General features: G+C 48.3%; 1 protein-coding gene across 1 annotated transcript in view; it reads right to left on the bottom strand.

Annotated features, from left to right (window-relative positions):
• The window catches only part of dnah5l (dynein, axonemal, heavy chain 5 like), a 67,429-nt gene that overhangs the window by 28,629 nt on the left and 22,421 nt on the right, over positions 1 to 16,379 (bottom strand). Inside the window, exons 24-55 of the mRNA XM_034560692.1 lie at positions 16,339 to 16,379; positions 15,975 to 16,067; positions 15,787 to 15,890; positions 14,320 to 14,416; positions 14,167 to 14,247; positions 12,939 to 13,193; positions 12,124 to 12,273; positions 11,624 to 11,742; positions 10,494 to 10,630; positions 10,235 to 10,397; positions 9,881 to 9,992; positions 9,674 to 9,802; positions 9,195 to 9,394; positions 8,712 to 8,865; positions 8,525 to 8,635; positions 8,274 to 8,429; positions 8,063 to 8,191; positions 6,453 to 6,668; positions 6,222 to 6,368; positions 5,968 to 6,140; positions 5,774 to 5,844; positions 5,578 to 5,685; positions 5,157 to 5,344; positions 3,900 to 4,094; positions 3,682 to 3,816; positions 2,211 to 2,268; positions 1,925 to 2,056; positions 1,594 to 1,811; positions 1,370 to 1,504; positions 997 to 1,173; positions 819 to 908; positions 191 to 325 (exon numbers count right to left, since the gene is read on the bottom strand). The exon at positions 16,339 to 16,379 is cut by the window's right edge and continues 138 nt beyond it. Of these exons, the coding sequence (XP_034416583.1) occupies positions 191 to 325; positions 819 to 908; positions 997 to 1,173; positions 1,370 to 1,504; positions 1,594 to 1,811; positions 1,925 to 2,056; positions 2,211 to 2,268; positions 3,682 to 3,816; positions 3,900 to 4,094; positions 5,157 to 5,344; positions 5,578 to 5,685; positions 5,774 to 5,844; positions 5,968 to 6,140; positions 6,222 to 6,368; positions 6,453 to 6,668; positions 8,063 to 8,191; positions 8,274 to 8,429; positions 8,525 to 8,635; positions 8,712 to 8,865; positions 9,195 to 9,394; positions 9,674 to 9,802; positions 9,881 to 9,992; positions 10,235 to 10,397; positions 10,494 to 10,630; positions 11,624 to 11,742; positions 12,124 to 12,273; positions 12,939 to 13,193; positions 14,167 to 14,247; positions 14,320 to 14,416; positions 15,787 to 15,890; positions 15,975 to 16,067; positions 16,339 to 16,379 (4,409 nt within the window). The remainder of the gene's footprint in view (positions 1 to 190; positions 326 to 818; positions 909 to 996; positions 1,174 to 1,369; positions 1,505 to 1,593; positions 1,812 to 1,924; positions 2,057 to 2,210; positions 2,269 to 3,681; positions 3,817 to 3,899; positions 4,095 to 5,156; positions 5,345 to 5,577; positions 5,686 to 5,773; positions 5,845 to 5,967; positions 6,141 to 6,221; positions 6,369 to 6,452; positions 6,669 to 8,062; positions 8,192 to 8,273; positions 8,430 to 8,524; positions 8,636 to 8,711; positions 8,866 to 9,194; positions 9,395 to 9,673; positions 9,803 to 9,880; positions 9,993 to 10,234; positions 10,398 to 10,493; positions 10,631 to 11,623; positions 11,743 to 12,123; positions 12,274 to 12,938; positions 13,194 to 14,166; positions 14,248 to 14,319; positions 14,417 to 15,786; positions 15,891 to 15,974; positions 16,068 to 16,338) is intronic.

Genomic DNA, 16,379 nt, shown 5'->3' with positions numbered 1-16,379 from the left:
ACTCACCTCGAGGTTCCTGGAGGACTCACCTCGAGGTTCCTGGAGGACTCACCTCGAGGAACCCGGAGGACTCACCTCGAGGAACCTGGAGGACTCACCTCGAGGAACCCTGAGGACTCACCTTGAGGTTCCTGGAGGACTCACCTCGAGGAGCTCTGAGGACTCACCGCGAGGAGCCTGGAAGACTTACCATGAGGAAGACCTCCATCTTGGCCCTGTCTTCTAGCTCCAGCACAGCACCCAGAGACCACATCAGGGCGAACACAAACAGTCGACCCACGTCACCGCTGGAGTCCGGTTTCTCATCTGCCGCCGGGAGCAAACCCTGAACGCACAAGTGTGAAGGAAATATACCCAAAAAATAAAGAAGACACCCCGACCCTGCAACCATAGAATATAGAATAGAAATCTATATCTTGAAACGTTCACTTCGTAAAGATGAATATGATGATGATGATGAAACCTTTCACGAGTTTCAAGCAGAATGTATGCAAGCTTTTGAAATCACAAAAAAAAGAAATGTGAATGAATTAATTGATTAATAAACTGGTCTGTAGATTAGGGTGGTCAGAAGGGGGCGCCGTAGGCACCGCTTCACATCCATCATCTAACATCTGGAGGAACATGGAGAGTCTCCAGGAGTCAGGGTCATAGTTCTTAACGTCAGCTGGGGCTGGACACAAAGACCTTATAAACATACATCCAGCTGGTCATGTAACCTAAATGTTCTCTAGCCAGAACTTATTCGGAGCATCAACTCCTTTTAGGTATAAATCCCTCAAGAGAACGTAGATACGCTATCCCTCACGGAGTCCTACCTGCAGCAGGTCAATGGTCTGTCTGATGTACATGCACTCCAACACCTGCATCCTAGGGGACACCGCCGTGGAGACAAAGTCCAACAGGTCCTGCAGGAGGAACAGAAAACTACGTTAGAGCTGACGGTCTCTGCAGGATTCAGAGACTCAGATGAGGAGTCCCCTTCCTCGTCCTCGCCTGGTAGCAGCAGCTGAAGCAGGCCTGCAGGACGCGGGCCTGCTGCTCGGGGAGCTCCCGGACCCAGGCCTGCAGGATGGGGGTCCAGCCGAGCACCGAGGAGCTCATGAACACCATCCCATTCCTGGACACCGTGGCCGGGGACGCGTTGTCAATGTTGTGGGGCTCAAAGACGATCTGGGGGGAGACAAGGGGGACACGCCGTGACTCCCATCATCTTCTAGAGGAGTCGGTCTGAGTTTCTACGTCTTCTCTGGACGAGGATCACTAAGGTCTTCAAGTTATAATGGACGGGAAGAGAACAACTGAAGTCCTAGAGACTGGAGTCAGATTTAAGAAAAACCACAGAGACAGACAGACGTTGTGAGGTCACCTTGCAGCAGGGCGCCATTGGGATCCGATCGCCGTTCGCCAGCGTCAGAGTTTTGTTGTCGTCCAGAACTGAGTTCAGGTTCTCGATCCAGATGGCGTCAACCGGCCCGTCTAGCACAATCCAGATGTTTTCCCCCTGACACACACACACACACACACACAGTATTGAAGAAGACTTGAAACTAGAGCTTGAGACCCTGGACTGGGTTGGAAAGCCGCTCTAACCTTCTTGGCCTTCAGCGTCTTCCGCCACAATGTGGAGAAGACGCCGTCCGTCCAGTCGTTGGTCGTGACGTCCAGCGTGCCGAACATCTGCGAGGCCGTGATGGCTTTGGGGTTCATCCTCATCTCGCGGTGGGGCGAGCCGCACTCCGACAGGGCCTTCATCAGGGTGTGGATGCAGGCTGTCTTCCCGGCACCGCTGGGACCCAACGCCATCATCCCTGAATCGGCAAGTCACAGGAGTTCAATGGACGCTACGTCTTCCGCTCTTCCTGCTGTGAGAATAGACGAATCCTCTAGATGAGAATCGATGATACGAATGACGGGAACGCACCGTGTCGGACTCTCTGAGTCTCGTAGAGCTGAACCAGTTTGAGGATCCAGGGCGGGTGAGGGATCAGACCGGCTTGCCGAGCCTGACTGGAGATGGACGACTCCAAGTCTGGATACCCGACTTTATCCAGAACTACAGGGGAGGATTAACAAAGTCTTTAAATCATAACCTGAACATGACTGAATGGTCATAAAGTAAATAGAGTGGTGGCTTCGATGTGAATGAAGAGAAAACATCACTTCCTTCAGTCAGCGGCAGTTATGGATCCGGTGAGAAAGAAACGTACCGATACCAGGAAACAGATCATTGATCAGACTCATGAACAGAGGCTCGTCCTCATCGACCTGCAGAGACAGACATAAGGTATCACCTGGTTACCTGGTTACCTGGTTACCTGGTTACCTGGGCCCGCAAGCAACATCCTAGTACTTTAAAGCGGCAACAGACCATATTATTATATTTACGTTACATTTACTACATGACGAGAAGTCAAAGCGACACACTTCCACTTTAAAAACAACATTATATTATATCAGCAGCCACATTTCTTTATTCACGCTCCACAGAGGTCACCGTGTATTTCCCAGCATGCTTCTGCGACCCGGACAGCTGTTTAGAAATGATGTTACTATTCTTACTCACTGTGTCCCTAAATACAAAAGCACCTACAAATAAATCAAGCGTATACTGCTGACTGTGTACTTTCACTTTAGAGGAAAACGTTAAAGTACCACATTTACCTGATTCCACAATCATCAAATTATTATGAGCAGATGTTAACTAGATGAAAGAACAATGTGCTGATAATGTTCTTCACTCGAAGAACGCAGAACGTTTAATGTTCAGCTTTAATAGTTAATAACTTCTTCTTCCTCTACAGTTTGAGAAAGTCAAATTAAATCTGTCAGATTCTAGTTTCTGCAATTCTATTATTTATTCCATCCTGCCAGCAAAGTAGCTCTGTGGTCCTGGGTGTGATGCTAAGCTATGTTAGCATAATAAGCACATGTGGCTATAGCATGCTAATATAGATAATATTTGGTTATTTCAATATGCATACTGTCGTCATTCATTGGTTATTTTGGACTTGATTCATCCAACATGTTTGTTGAGGTCCTTCCCTCCAGCTCACCTGCTGCTCACGGTGCCAAACAGGAAGTGAACGCTTCCAATGGGCTTTATAGACGAGGGGATTCAGACTGTACCATGTTGAGTAAAGATAAGGGGGGTTGTTTGTAATACAACTTATATTGTTACTGTTTTTGTGTTACGGCTGTTATAATAATGATAATGTGCTGTTGTTGTTATAATAATTATGTTATTTAAAAAGCCTTAATTGGTCTTAAGTGGTCGCTGCTCAGGAGGGTTCATGTTGGGGTCTGGGTCTTTCCACAGTTCCAACAATCCCCAACTCTGGTTTGGTCAGAATAAACCTTTAATGGTAGAGTTACATGAGAAGATATGACGGCTTCCTCTCTGCCTGCTGAGCCGATGTACTGATATAATAATAATAAACCAATACATCCAATCTCCAGACCCTCGTGCAGACCTGCTGACAGCCAAGGGCCTGGCTTTTCTCTTTGCTAAATTATGGGTTTCCTTAAGTTCTTCTGATACGTTAGTTTTGGTTTTGTAAATAGCTTTTCCCACAACCTGAAGTCAACTAATCCTTCCAAAGCCATGTTTAGGTTTTACTGATAAATATTGTCCCATCTTACAAACAACCCACATACTTTCTTAAAACCGCTAATACGCACCAGCTTGGAGAGGTTCATGTCTCTCAGGACCCTCATCACCACAGTCTGCTCTGGTTCTGACGGGTTGGATCTCTTCACAGCTCCCAGCGTCCTCAAAACCGATAAAATGTTCCTCAGACCAAAATCGTAATGGACCTGGTGTAAAAACACAACTGTTTTAAAAGGCTTCTGAAGATGACGTTCAATCAGCTGCGTCACTTCACTGTCATGATCCAGACCTGTTTGGACAGCTGCTCCTCACACAGTTTGTAGAGGGTGTAGAACTTCCTGCTGAGGACCTGGTTATCACGAAAACCTGCGCTGGCCAGTTTGACCCTCATGATGATGGCTCGGTCCGGGACCATCATGGCGACCGTGCGGAACTGAATCTTGAGGTTCTCGGGGAGCTCCTGACGACCGGCGTAACCGGGGTTCTGGAGGACCAAGAAGTTACCGTCAAAGTCCGGAACTCTGTGGTCGCTTCGGAGGTGGATCAGTTCTTTACCTCTAACTTCTTCTGAGGTAGATCGCTTCCCCAACTCTGGTTCTGAAGTGGTCCAGTTCAAGAGCATTGACTGTTTATAAGATAGATCAGATCTAGAACCCTCTAACTGGTGGATACTTCACCTCTAGGACCCTATTTAAGAGGTAGATCAGTTCTAGAACCCTCTAACTGGTTCTCAGATACTTCACCTCTAGGACCCTATTTAAGAGGTAGATCAGTTCTCAAACTCTGGTTCTATAGTAGTTCACCTCTAAAACACTGGTTCTGGAGTAGCTCAATTGTGGAACTATCTGAGGTAGATCAGTGCTTCAACTTGTTGGCTGCTTTTCGAGATCAGTTCTCAGACATTGGTTTTAAGTTTCAGATCTCTGAATAGTTCTGAGGTAAATCGCTTCCCCAACTCTGGTTCTGAAGAGGTTCAGTTCTAGAGCAATAAGACTGAATTCTGGAACTCTCCGAAGTAGATGAGTGCTTGAACCTTTCGGCTGCTTTCGAGATTGATGAGTTCTGGTTCTGAGGTAGTTCACTTTGGGATCTCTGACTGGTTCTGAGGTAGTTCTTAAGAAGTTAAGGTTGTAAAGTGTTTTATAGCATTAAACAGATTTGTTTAGAACTTTGATGGTGGCATTCCAGAACTCATAGAATCATTAGTTCCATGTTTTCTAATTTCTAGAAGTCCTCAGTGAGCCGTACTGCAGGTTGTTGTTCTAGAAGCCTTCAACCAGATCTATGGCTCTTTAAATCTAAAATACTTTGGACTGTTCTGTGATGGTTTTGCCCTAAGAACCTGTGGTTCATGTCCATGTTTATGGAGCCCAATAAATCTCTGACTAGCATGAGCTTTTCAGTCTTTAGGTTATTTTAATGAATTCTGGTTTGATCCCCGTGACGATGCAAGAAAGACTAAATCCATCTCACGCGATACTTCTGAATCCTTTTTCTGTGAATGACTGACATCAATAATAACTCTTCTATAACTTTACACGGTTACCATGGTGAGGAAGATGCCGAACTCAGGGTCCATGTCCACCACATCTCCGTCAGTGAAGACAAACTGTTTCTTTTTGTTCCTCTTGCACTGCAGGACGACGTAGATTTGCTGGGCGGCGACGGATAGGACCGGCAGCTCGATGCGGTTGAACTCGTCAAAGCAACCCCAGGCTCCGGACTGGGCCAGACCTGCACAGAACCACCACAACAACAACAACCAGATGGCTATTTCCCAGTAGACCCTCTGGGGTTCATTTTGGAACATATGGCTGTTCTGACTGGAACCTGTCAACAATATCTTGGATGCTCTTGTGGTTTAATGGCAGTTAGTTATCACGTGACCCGAGTCTTTGGGTAGTAATAGTTTGACGAGTAATCACACACACACACACACACACACACACACATTCACATTCACACACCTTTATAGATGCGTCCAAGTCCTCTGTAGTCCATCTGGTCCGAACAGTTGAACACCACCACATACTTCCCCAGACAGCGACCCATGTCTTTAGTTGTCTCGGTCTTACCTGAACACACACACACACACACACTCAATTAATCTCTATAGAGAGACAACATAAGAAGTCGTCACTCGAGGCACCTTGAGCGTGTTACCTGTTCCTGCCGGACCAGCTGGAGCTCCGCCCATGCTCATCCCCAGAGCCTGGGACAGAGTTATGTAACACCTGGAGAGACGTTCCAAAGAGTGTTAACAAGTTCGGTTCTGACCGGACAATGAAGGCATCATTTTAATGTCAGTACCACCCAACAGTCGGTGGGTTTGGTGCATGTGTCAGGTGACTGTGCACCTGTCAGTCAGCGGCGTGATGACCAGTCTGTCCGTGCAGCCCAGGTATTCATTGCAGTAGCTGAACTCCACGTCTGTGATTTGGATGACGCATCTGTCCGTCTCCTCTAGGAAGTAAAACCTTGACTGTTTCTGCCACTCAAAGTCTGACGCAGACCTCACGTTCAGACGCACCTGATGGAAATAATAAAACATAATAACAACAACACGGCTGTGATTGACCTTCAACCATCTTCCTGTCGGTCTCCCACCCACCAGCTCATCGAAGATGTCTCTCTGGTGGACGTGGATGGTGATGAGCGTCTCGTACTTGGTCCTCTCGTTTCTGCTCAGCTCCTTGGTCGTCATGTCGATCAGCTCGTTGAGGAGGTCCAGGAACTTCTGATTGGTTGTCTGCATGATCTGTCGGCCAATCAGATTGCCAGCAGTGAGGGGCGAGGATCTACGGGGCAATGAAAGATGCTCCTATTTTAAAAAAATAAGCACCTTCTTGTCAGACTTGCTGAGAACGAGCGCATCTTCTGCATCTCTGGTCCAGATCATCTGGATTCCCAGCAGGCCAACCTGAGCTGGAAACGCCGACTGGAACTCCAGGAGCTTCAGGTCGGGGTCGCTGATGGCCAGGTGTGCCTGACGAATGACAGCATGGAGGGTCTGCCTCACCCCCGCTAGCAGCTGTCCTAACCACGCCTCAACGTTCCCCTGGAAGAGACACGACTTAACACTGCAGCCGTCATGAGTCCATGACTGGGTTTTAGTCAATGCTTCAGGTCTGTTTGACTCTAAATGACCATAATTTACTAAATGAACATCATTCTGTATTGAAGAAGACTTGAAACTAGAGATTGAGACCAAAAACTAATGTTTACAATGTTTACTGAGGGAATACATCAAGAGAAGTAGAGTCATTTATATAGACTTCTATACAACCAGAGGAGTCGCCCCCTGGTGGTCAGGAGAGAGAATGCAGCTTTAACACATGAAGCGTAGACTTCTATACAACCAGAGGAGTCGCCCCCTGGTGGTCAGGAGAGAGAATGCAGCTTTAACACATGAAGCGTAGACTTCTATACAACCAGAGGAGTCGCCCCCTGGTGGTCAGGAGAGAGAATGCAGCTTTAACACATGAAGCATAGACTTCTATACAACCAGAAGAGTCGCCCCCTGGTGGTCAGGAGAGAGAATGCAGCTTTAACACATGAAGCATAGACTTCTATACAACCAGAGGAGTCGCCCCCTGGTGGTCAGGAGAGAGAATGCAGCGTTAACACATGAAGCATAGACTTCTATACAACCAGAGGAGTCGCCCCCTGGTGGTCAGGAGAATGCAGCTTTAACACATGAAGCGTAGACTTCTATACAACCAGAGGAGTCGCCCCCTGGTGGTCAGGAGAGAGAATGCAGCTTTAACACATGAAGCATAGACTTCTATACAACCAGAAGAGTCGCCCCCTGGTGGTCAGGAGAGAGAATGCAGCTTTAACACATGAAGCATAGACTTCTATACAACCAGAGGAGTCGCCCCCTGGTGGTCAGGAGAGAGAATGCAGCGTTAACACATGAAGCATAGACTTCTATACAACCAGAGGAGTCGCCCCCTGGTGGTCAGGAGAGAGAATGCAGCTTTAACACATGAAGCGTAGACTTCTATACAACCAGAGGAGTCGCCCCCTGGTGGTCAGGAGAGAGAATGCAGCTTTAACACATGAAGCGTAGACTTCTATACAGCCAGAGGAGTCGCCCCTGGTGGTCAGGAGAGAGAATGCAGCTTTAACACATGAAGCGTAGACTTCTATACAACCAGAGGAGTCGCCCCCTGGTGGTCAGGAGAGAGAATGCAGCTTTAACACATGAAGCATAGACTTCTATACAACCAGAGGAGTCGCCCCCTGGTGGTCAGGAGAGAGAATGCAGCTTTAACATATGAAGCATAGACTTCTATACAACCAGAGGAGTCGCCCCCTGGTGGTCAGGAGAGAGAATGCAGCTTTAACACATGAAGCATAGACTTCTATACAATCAGAGGAGTCGCCCCCTGGTGGTCAGTAGAGTTAAGTTAAGGGAGAGGCGGTGAGGTGATGACATCACGTTTGTACCTGGGCCAGGACGGGTTGGATCAGCTCCACGGTTTCTCCTTCTTGAGACTGAAAGCTGACGATCTGGTCGTAGACCTTCTCATTGAAAACGACTCTGTCCACGTTGTCAAACAGGTTGAGCAGGTGAGCCTGAGACATAGAGAGGTGGAACTGAACATGACCTTTTCAAACCACACGCACACAGACACACACACATCACCTGTGTGCTCACCTGTATTGTGTGTGGGTCGGAGGCCTGGCCCAAGACCTCCAGCAGCGCCGGGTCAGACACAAAGAAGAAACGAGGAAACACCAAACGCTTCTTCTCCAGGTAACCAGACAGAGACTTCTGACAGAGCTCCAGCTGCTCCAAGAGGTGAGGTAGCAACTGGAGGAGGAGGAGATGATGAGAAGAAGAAGAACAACAACAACAACAACAACTGAACGTCTCCAGTACGTTGCTCAGAGGCTCCCGGGCAGCACCTGGCTGAGCGCCTCGTCTCCCACGCAGCATTGCACCACGTTGGGGACATCGTGCGCTCGCTGCATGATCCGCTGCCACGACTTGTCGATGTTCTGGAAGCGCTTGGCCTCCTGGACGGGTCAGAGGGAGACGTTAGACTCTGTCCACAGGACAGGGCGGATTCAAACAGCTGGCGCGTCACGTGACCTGAGGCAGCTGCTTGGCGATGTCTCCGCCCACAAACACGGCCTCCAGGTAGATCCACAGGTTCTGGACCGAGAGCCACTTCTCCAGCAGCTCAGAGGTGTTGGAGAGCTTCTGGACCCACAGCTGGATGGACGGCTTGAACGGAGCGTTGTACCTGAAGGGGGAGGAGCCTCAGACGGGTCATTCATTCATTTAGTTAGTTAAGTCTTCAATCATTTATTTATTTAATTATTACATTGTTTTTAAAAGACTAACATGCTCAATGTAAACATTAATTTCCACCACACTTGTTACGTTCTTTCCTTCCTTCCCTTTCAAGTCATTCGTCCTCCTTTTCCTTCCTTTCTAGTCGTCCTTTGTTCCATTCCTTCTTTTCCTCCTAGTTCTCCTTCCTACATCTCTTCCCTTCCCTTTCCTTCCTTGCTCCTCATTGTCCTCCTACCTCCCTGTCCTCCCCCCTTTCCTCAGCCCTGGTCTCCTCACCTGTTGCTCAGCAGAGAGGTCAGCACCATCAGACTGTCCTCCATCATGGAGATCTTGTCGGCGGTGTCGGCTCCTCTGAGCAGCAGTTCTCCTCTTGTCCTGAAGGAGGCGAAGCCGAGCGTCTGTCCACTCCACTCGTCCACTACGTCCTTCAGCTTGGCCTCGATGTCTGTCTCCTTCAGCGCGCTGATACACACATCCTGATACACACAGGAAACACAACGTGCAGCCACTTTATTATCTTTCTTTCTAAAGCTTGGACATTATTCTTTAGTATAGTTGAGTATTACTTCATGATGCTACTCTGGTTTATTTCTAAATAAAGGAGTCTGCATATTATTGATGCATGACATATATATAAATATATATATATATATGTATAATATCTAGGGAATATGAAATGAAGAGGATTAAGAGAAAGGAAATAGTCTAAAGCAAACAGGAAACCAAGTGTTGTTTCACTGAAACAGGGTCAACACCTCGATGTCCTCCTTGTGTCTGAGCAGCGGAGCCTCCATGATGTTTCTGAGGGAGAAACTCTCCGACTCCAACTGGAAGCTGTGAGCCGTCAGCTGGCTGAGGCGGGTCCAGTGTCGGGGCAGCATCGCCTGCAGGAAGTAGACCACAAGGCGTCAGCACCGCGGCCCACGGCCGCAGAAGGACGCTCTAGTGTCAGGCGGGCCGACCTTGTCGGCCATCATGCAGAGCAGAGGGCAGGTCTCCGTGAAGTCATCGATGGTCTTCTTCAGGTCTCGGAAGGCCTGCCACTCCTTCAACGCTTTCGGGAGCTTCCGGATCCTGAAAAAGAAGAGCCAGTGAGGGACGGAGCGATGAAACCACACTGGATTTAAAAAACGCTTTTAAAAGATCAAATTAAACTGCAGTTTATCAGCTGCTGACCAAAACCTTATAATTTAACTAAATAAATAAAATGAATAAGCCGGCATCTTGAATTGACACTGAGGATCAACACGCCCACTTTAGTCCACACGGGGCGCCAGAACCACCACAACATGAACGTCTCTAGTCGTAGTCTGCACCGGTTCTGGAAGTCCTGCAGCTCGGCGTTGATCCTCTCGATGTCGAGGTCGGCCCACAGGACGTCATTGTAGCCGGCGACGCTGTCGATGACAGAGTTATACAGCGTGTAGAGTTTGGACATCAGAGAGAGCTCCCTCCTGATCCTCTGGAGCTCCGGATACTCTGCAGGGAGGACAGGGCAGATCAGGGAGGTAGTGAGGAGAGGAGGGAAGGAGGGAAGGAAGGAAGGAAGGCAACCAGTCCTCGGGTCGGTCGTACCGTTAACAGCCAGTCCAAACAGCTCCTCTCCTCCAGAGTAGGTGGTGAACTTCCTCCACAGCTGATCAAACTCTGCCTGGAAACTCTGCAGCCGCATGCTGGCTTCAGCTGGAGCGACGCCCTCCATCCCCGGACCCCTGCAGGAACCCACCACATAGAGGCCGGTACCCCTAATCAGTACACCCGATTGGTATCCTCGATCTGTACCCATGTTCGGTACCCCTGGTCACTACCCCGTATTGATACCCGTGGCCGGTACCCATGGTCGGTACCCGTGGTCGGAACCCCTGGTTGATATCCCTGGTCGGTACCCCTGGTCGGTACCCCTGGTCAGTAGCCCTGGTCGCTATCCCTGGTCGACATCCCTGATAGGTACCCGTGGTCGGTACCCCTGGTCGCTATCCCTGGTCGATATCCTTGGTCGGTACCCATGGTCGGTACCCATGGTCGGTACCCCTGGTTGATATCCCTGGTCGATATCCTTGGTCGGTACCCATGGTCGGTACCCCTGGTTGATATCCCTGGTCGATATCCTTGGTCGGTACCCGTGGTCGGTACCCCTGGTCGCTATCCCTGGTCGACATCCCTGATAGGTACCCGTGGTCGGTACCCCTGGTCGCTATCCCTGGTCGATATCCTTGGTCGGTACCCATGGTCGGTACCCATGGTCGGTACCCCTGGTTGATATCCCTGGTCGGTACCCGTGGTCGGTACCCCTGGTTGATATCCCTGGTCGGTACCCGTGGTCGGTACCCCTGGTCGGTACCCCTGGTCAGTACCCCTGGTCGCTATCCGTGGTCGCTATCCCTGGTCGACATCCCTGATAGGTACCCGTGGTCAGTACCCATGGTCGGTACCCGTGGTCGGTACCCCTGGTCGACATCCCTGGTCGACATCCCTGATAGGTACCCGTGGTCAGTACTCGTGGTCGGTACCCCTGGTCGCTATCCCTGGTCGATATCCTTGGTCGGTACCCATGGTCGCTATCCCTGGTCGCTATCCCTGGTCGATATCCTTGGTCGGTACCCATGGTCGCTATCCCTGGTCAATATCCCTGGTCGCTATCCCTGGTCGACATCCCTGATAGGTACCCGTGGTCAGTACTCGTGGTCGGTACCCCTGACGCATACCTTTGGTTGTACTCAGAGCAGAAACTCTGGACGTGGTTCTGGAAGCTCTGCACCGCAGACAGCAGGTCCGCCTTCATGCGGGGCTGGATCCTCACCAGAGTGTTCTGGTTCTGCACAACCTGAAACCACAAAACACTTGGATCCACATCAGCTTTCACAAAGTGGTCGCTAGTCGTCCCGAGGGACCCTAAACAAAAATCACACATTATTATTAAAATGTGGAAAGAGAAAAAAAGTTTAATATGAGGATCGGAAAAAAAGAGACAGGAGCCGAAGCCTGAAAACAAGCGACACGTGAACATCTAGACCAGGAACTCACATTTGGTCCTTTCAGTGATTTCACAGGTTTTATCAGTGTTGTTATTTTGACCTTTTATGAACTAATACCTCCACAAGTATCTGTTTTGCATCTTTACAACTTTCTTGAACCTTTTTTTAAAATATCAACACTGATTACTTTATCGCTAATCTGTAATGGGTACTGGATGGCCGGGTCTCACCAGGGCGCTGAGGCTGGTCCAGGCGTACGTCAGGCCGTCCACGCGCTCCGCGTTCCGGCCGCTGAAGAGCAGCTCGTGTTTGTTGAGCAGAGCGAAGGACTCCTCCACCGGGCCGATGGCGGCGTCGATATTAAGCTCCGCCTCCCGGACCTCAAACGGAAGACGGGGAGGAAGTGAGTGAGTTATTATTCATGGGGAGTGATGCATGTATAAAGATGAGAAGGTAAGAAGTACTACTACAAGTACTGGCAGTATTAGTACTCTTGCTCGTACTATATTATTTACATAAACTGCTTTTATAGAATTATCAGAACCATGAATAAAGACTAGTGATTAATAAGTATTCTAAAAATAAATGAAAACAGGAACTAATGCTGAATAAATGATAACATGAATGAATGAGTACATGACTAAATGAATGAATAAATTACTGAATGAGTACATTAATGAATAAACGATTGAATGAATTGGAACACAAATGAATTAATTAATAAGTACATGAATGAATTAATGAGTACATTCATTAAAAATAAATAAATGAATGAAGTGAGTACATGAATGAATAATTTAAGAAATTAATTAATGAGTACATGAATTAATGAATGAATAAGTAGATGAATGAATAATTTAAGAAATGAATTATTGAGTACATGAATTAATGAATGAATACATTAATGACGAGTGTATTATGGACCAAATGAATGGATGAATAGAAAATAGAAAGACTAAATGAATAATTGATTATTATAATAAAGACGTCACTTGAATATGAAATGAATAAGCGACGTCTGACAGCCAATCAGACGCCAGCTGACCTCTCTCAGCGCTGCCATGGCTCCTCGCACGTCCTCCAGGTCTGTGATTGGACGCTGGAGGCGCTTCGTCAGCCCGTCCACGAAGCAGAAGACGGCGTCCATGTCGGCGGCCGCGCGGCGGTCGAGCGCGGCGCCCAAGGCTCGTTTCCAGACACGGCATTCCTGAGCGAGCGCCAGCTGTAGCTGGTCGGTGTCGCAGAGGATCGAACCCACGGCACAAAACGCCGGGAGCTCCGAAATCTGCACCTGCAGCTTCTGCAGGGGACAGCAAGGCATCATGGGTAAACTTTGTTTCAACTGTAGTTCTGATTAAAATGTCCGAATAACAAATAACAAATACATCTGTGTGTGCTGGCGGAGCGACGAGGAATATAAATACACGAGCGAGATATTATATTATTATTATATTCACAGAAAGTTCTCTTCAAATCTAAAATTACGACTCGGAAATGTGTTTGTTTTTCTTTTGTTGTCAAGAAACCGAGTCTCTGGCTCTGTAATTGTCTTTATTTGACCTACAATGACCTTGATACGCCGAGAGAAGAGACAGGAAGTGTTGATGTAATGGACAGGAAGTGGTGATGTGATGGACAGGAAGTGGTGATTTAATGGACAGGAAGTGGTGAAGTGATGGACAGGAAGTGTTGAAGTGATGGACAGGAAGTGTTGAAGTGTTGATGTGATGGACAGGAAGTGGTGATGTAATAGACAGGAAGTGGTGTTGTATGGACAGGAAGTGGTGATGTATGGACAGGAAGTGGTGATGTGATGGACAGGAAGTAGTGATGTATGGATAGGAAGTGGTGATGTGATGGACAGGAAGTGGTGATGTGATGGACAGGAAGTGGTGATGTATGGACAGGAAGTGGTGATGTGATGGACAGGAAGTGGTGATGTATGGACAGGAAGTGGTGATGTAATGGACAGGAAGTGATGATGTGAGATGGACAGGAAGTAGTGATGTATGGATAGGAAGTGGTGATGTATGGACAGGAAGTGGTGATGTAATGGACAGGAAGTGGTGATGTAATGGACAGGAAGTGATGATGTGAGATGGACAGGAAGTAGTGATATATGGATAGGAAGTGGTGATGTGATGGACAGGAAGTGGTGATGTAATGGACAGGAAGTGGTGATGTAATGGACAGGAAGTGATGATGTGAGATGGACAGGAAGTAGTGATATATGGATAGGAAGTGGTGATGTGATGGACAGGAAGTGGACTCACAGAGTAGAAGGAGATCTGAGAGCTGAACTCCGTCAACGAGGGGTCGGACTGCAGGAAGGCCTGCACCTGCTCCTCTGGGTCCTAAACACACCTGCCTGTTAATCCAGTTCAACAACAACAACAACAACAACAACAACACACACACACACTGACCTGGTTCCACAGAGCAGAGAAGTGACTGAGTTCATTCAGAGTGTCGGCAGCCTGAGTTTTCAGAGACGACACGATGGAGCTGAGCTGGATCACCAACCTGCTCCAACAACAAAACCACAGCTTTAAGGTTCAAGTCACAGACTGTGTTCCTGTAGAGGTCACTCAGTCACCACTAGAGGTCACTGAGGTTCGACTTCATGCTGATGCAGACCAGGTCTCCTTAAGCTCTGAACCACAGCCTGTAGTATTTGACCTTCGCCGTCTAAGCATCTGACCTTTGCCGTCTTAGTATTTGACCTTCGCCGTCTTAGCATCTGACCTTTGCCGTCTTAGCATCTGACCTTCGCCGTCTTAGCATCTGACCTTTGCCGTCTTAGCATCTGACCTTTGCCGTCTTAGCATCTGACCTTCGCCTTCTTAGCATCTGACCTTCGCCGTCTTAGCATCTGACCTTCGCCTTCTTAGCATCTGACCTTCGCGGTCTTAGCATCTGACCTTCGCCGTCTTAGTATTTGACCTTCGCGGTCTTAGCATCTGACCTTCGCGGTCTTAGCATCTGACCTTCGCCGTCTTAGTATTTGACCTTCGCGGTCTTAGCATCTGACCTTCGCCGTCTTAGTATTTGACCTTCGCGGTCTTAGCATCTGACCTTCGCCGTCTTAGTATTTGACCTTCGCGGTCTTAGCATCTGACCTTCGCCGTCTTAGTATTTGACCTTCGCGGTCTTAGCATCTGACCTTCGCCGTCTTAGTATTTGACCTTCGCGGTCTTAGCATCTGACCTTCGCCGTCTTAGTATTTGACCTTCGCGGTCTTAGCATCTGACCTTTGCCGTCTTAGTATTTGACCTTCGCTGTCTTAGCATCTGACCTTCGCGGTCTTAGCATCTGACCTTTGCCGTCTTAGTATTTGACCTTCGCGGTCTTAGCATCTGACCTTCGCCGTCTTAGTATTTGACCTTCGCGGTCTTAGCATCTGACCTTCGCCGTCTTAGTATTTGACCTTCGCGGTCTTAGCATCTGACCTTCGCGGTCTTAGCATCTGACCTTTGCCGTCTTAGTATTTGACCTTCGCTGTCTTAGTATTTGACCTTCGCGGTCTTAGCATCTGACCTTCGCGGTCTTAGCATCTGACCTTTGCCGTCTTAGTATTTGACCTTCGCGGTCTTAGCATCTGACCTTCGCCGTCTTAGTATTTGACCTTCGCGGTCTTAGCATCTGACCTTCGCCGTCTTAGTATTTGACCTTCGCGGTCTTAGCATCTGACCTTTGCCGTCTTAGTATTTGACCTTCGCGGTCTTAGTATCTGACCTTCGCCTTCTTGGTTATTGGCTGACTAGTCGACCAGAACGTAACAATAAACCTCCACGAAGTGAAGACACACTCCTCACTCTTCTGAACTTCCTGGTTCAGTCATAGATTTCAGAATAAAAGTCATATTTGTGATGTGATCTCAAAGGAGGCCTGACTTGGAGACGTCTCTGTGTTCGGCCAGCTGCCGGTCCAGAGGCCTCAGCTCCGGCGGCTTCACCGGGACGTCGTCTCCTGCATCCCGAACCGCCGCCTGCTCCGCCTGGAAGACAGAGAACAGCTGGCCTGTGATTGGCTGTGTGAGAACAGCTGGCCTGTGATTGGCTGTGTGAGAACAGCTGGTTACCTGCTGCTGCTTGTACTGCAGGTGAGAGAACGTCCACAGAGGGACGTCTTTAGTCACAGACAACACAACGCTCACCAGCTGGTTCACAGTACTCTGAAACACACACACACACACACACACACGTGTACACACACACACACACACACACACACACGCATACACACACGCACACACACACGTACACACATTATATATATTTTTTATGTAACAAAACAAGCAATAAATTAACATTTAAAATTACACATTAAAACAAGTTTTGAATAACAATAAAGAATAAAATGATACAACTAAAACACAATTTAAAGAGTTAAATGTAATAACAATACGATAAAACCTTCATCCTCAACATGTTTACACATCGTACCTGCAGGTCTTCCAGACTCGGTCTCAGCACGATGTTGGGGA

Source organism: Cyclopterus lumpus, chromosome 20 (assembly GCF_009769545.1).
Source record: "Cyclopterus lumpus isolate fCycLum1 chromosome 20, fCycLum1.pri, whole genome shotgun sequence".
In the NCBI taxonomy this organism is placed as follows: Eukaryota; Metazoa; Chordata; class Actinopteri; order Perciformes; family Cyclopteridae; genus Cyclopterus; species Cyclopterus lumpus.
The sequence above is the reverse complement of the archived record's forward strand: the minus strand, read 5'-3'. Positions and strand labels throughout refer to the sequence as shown.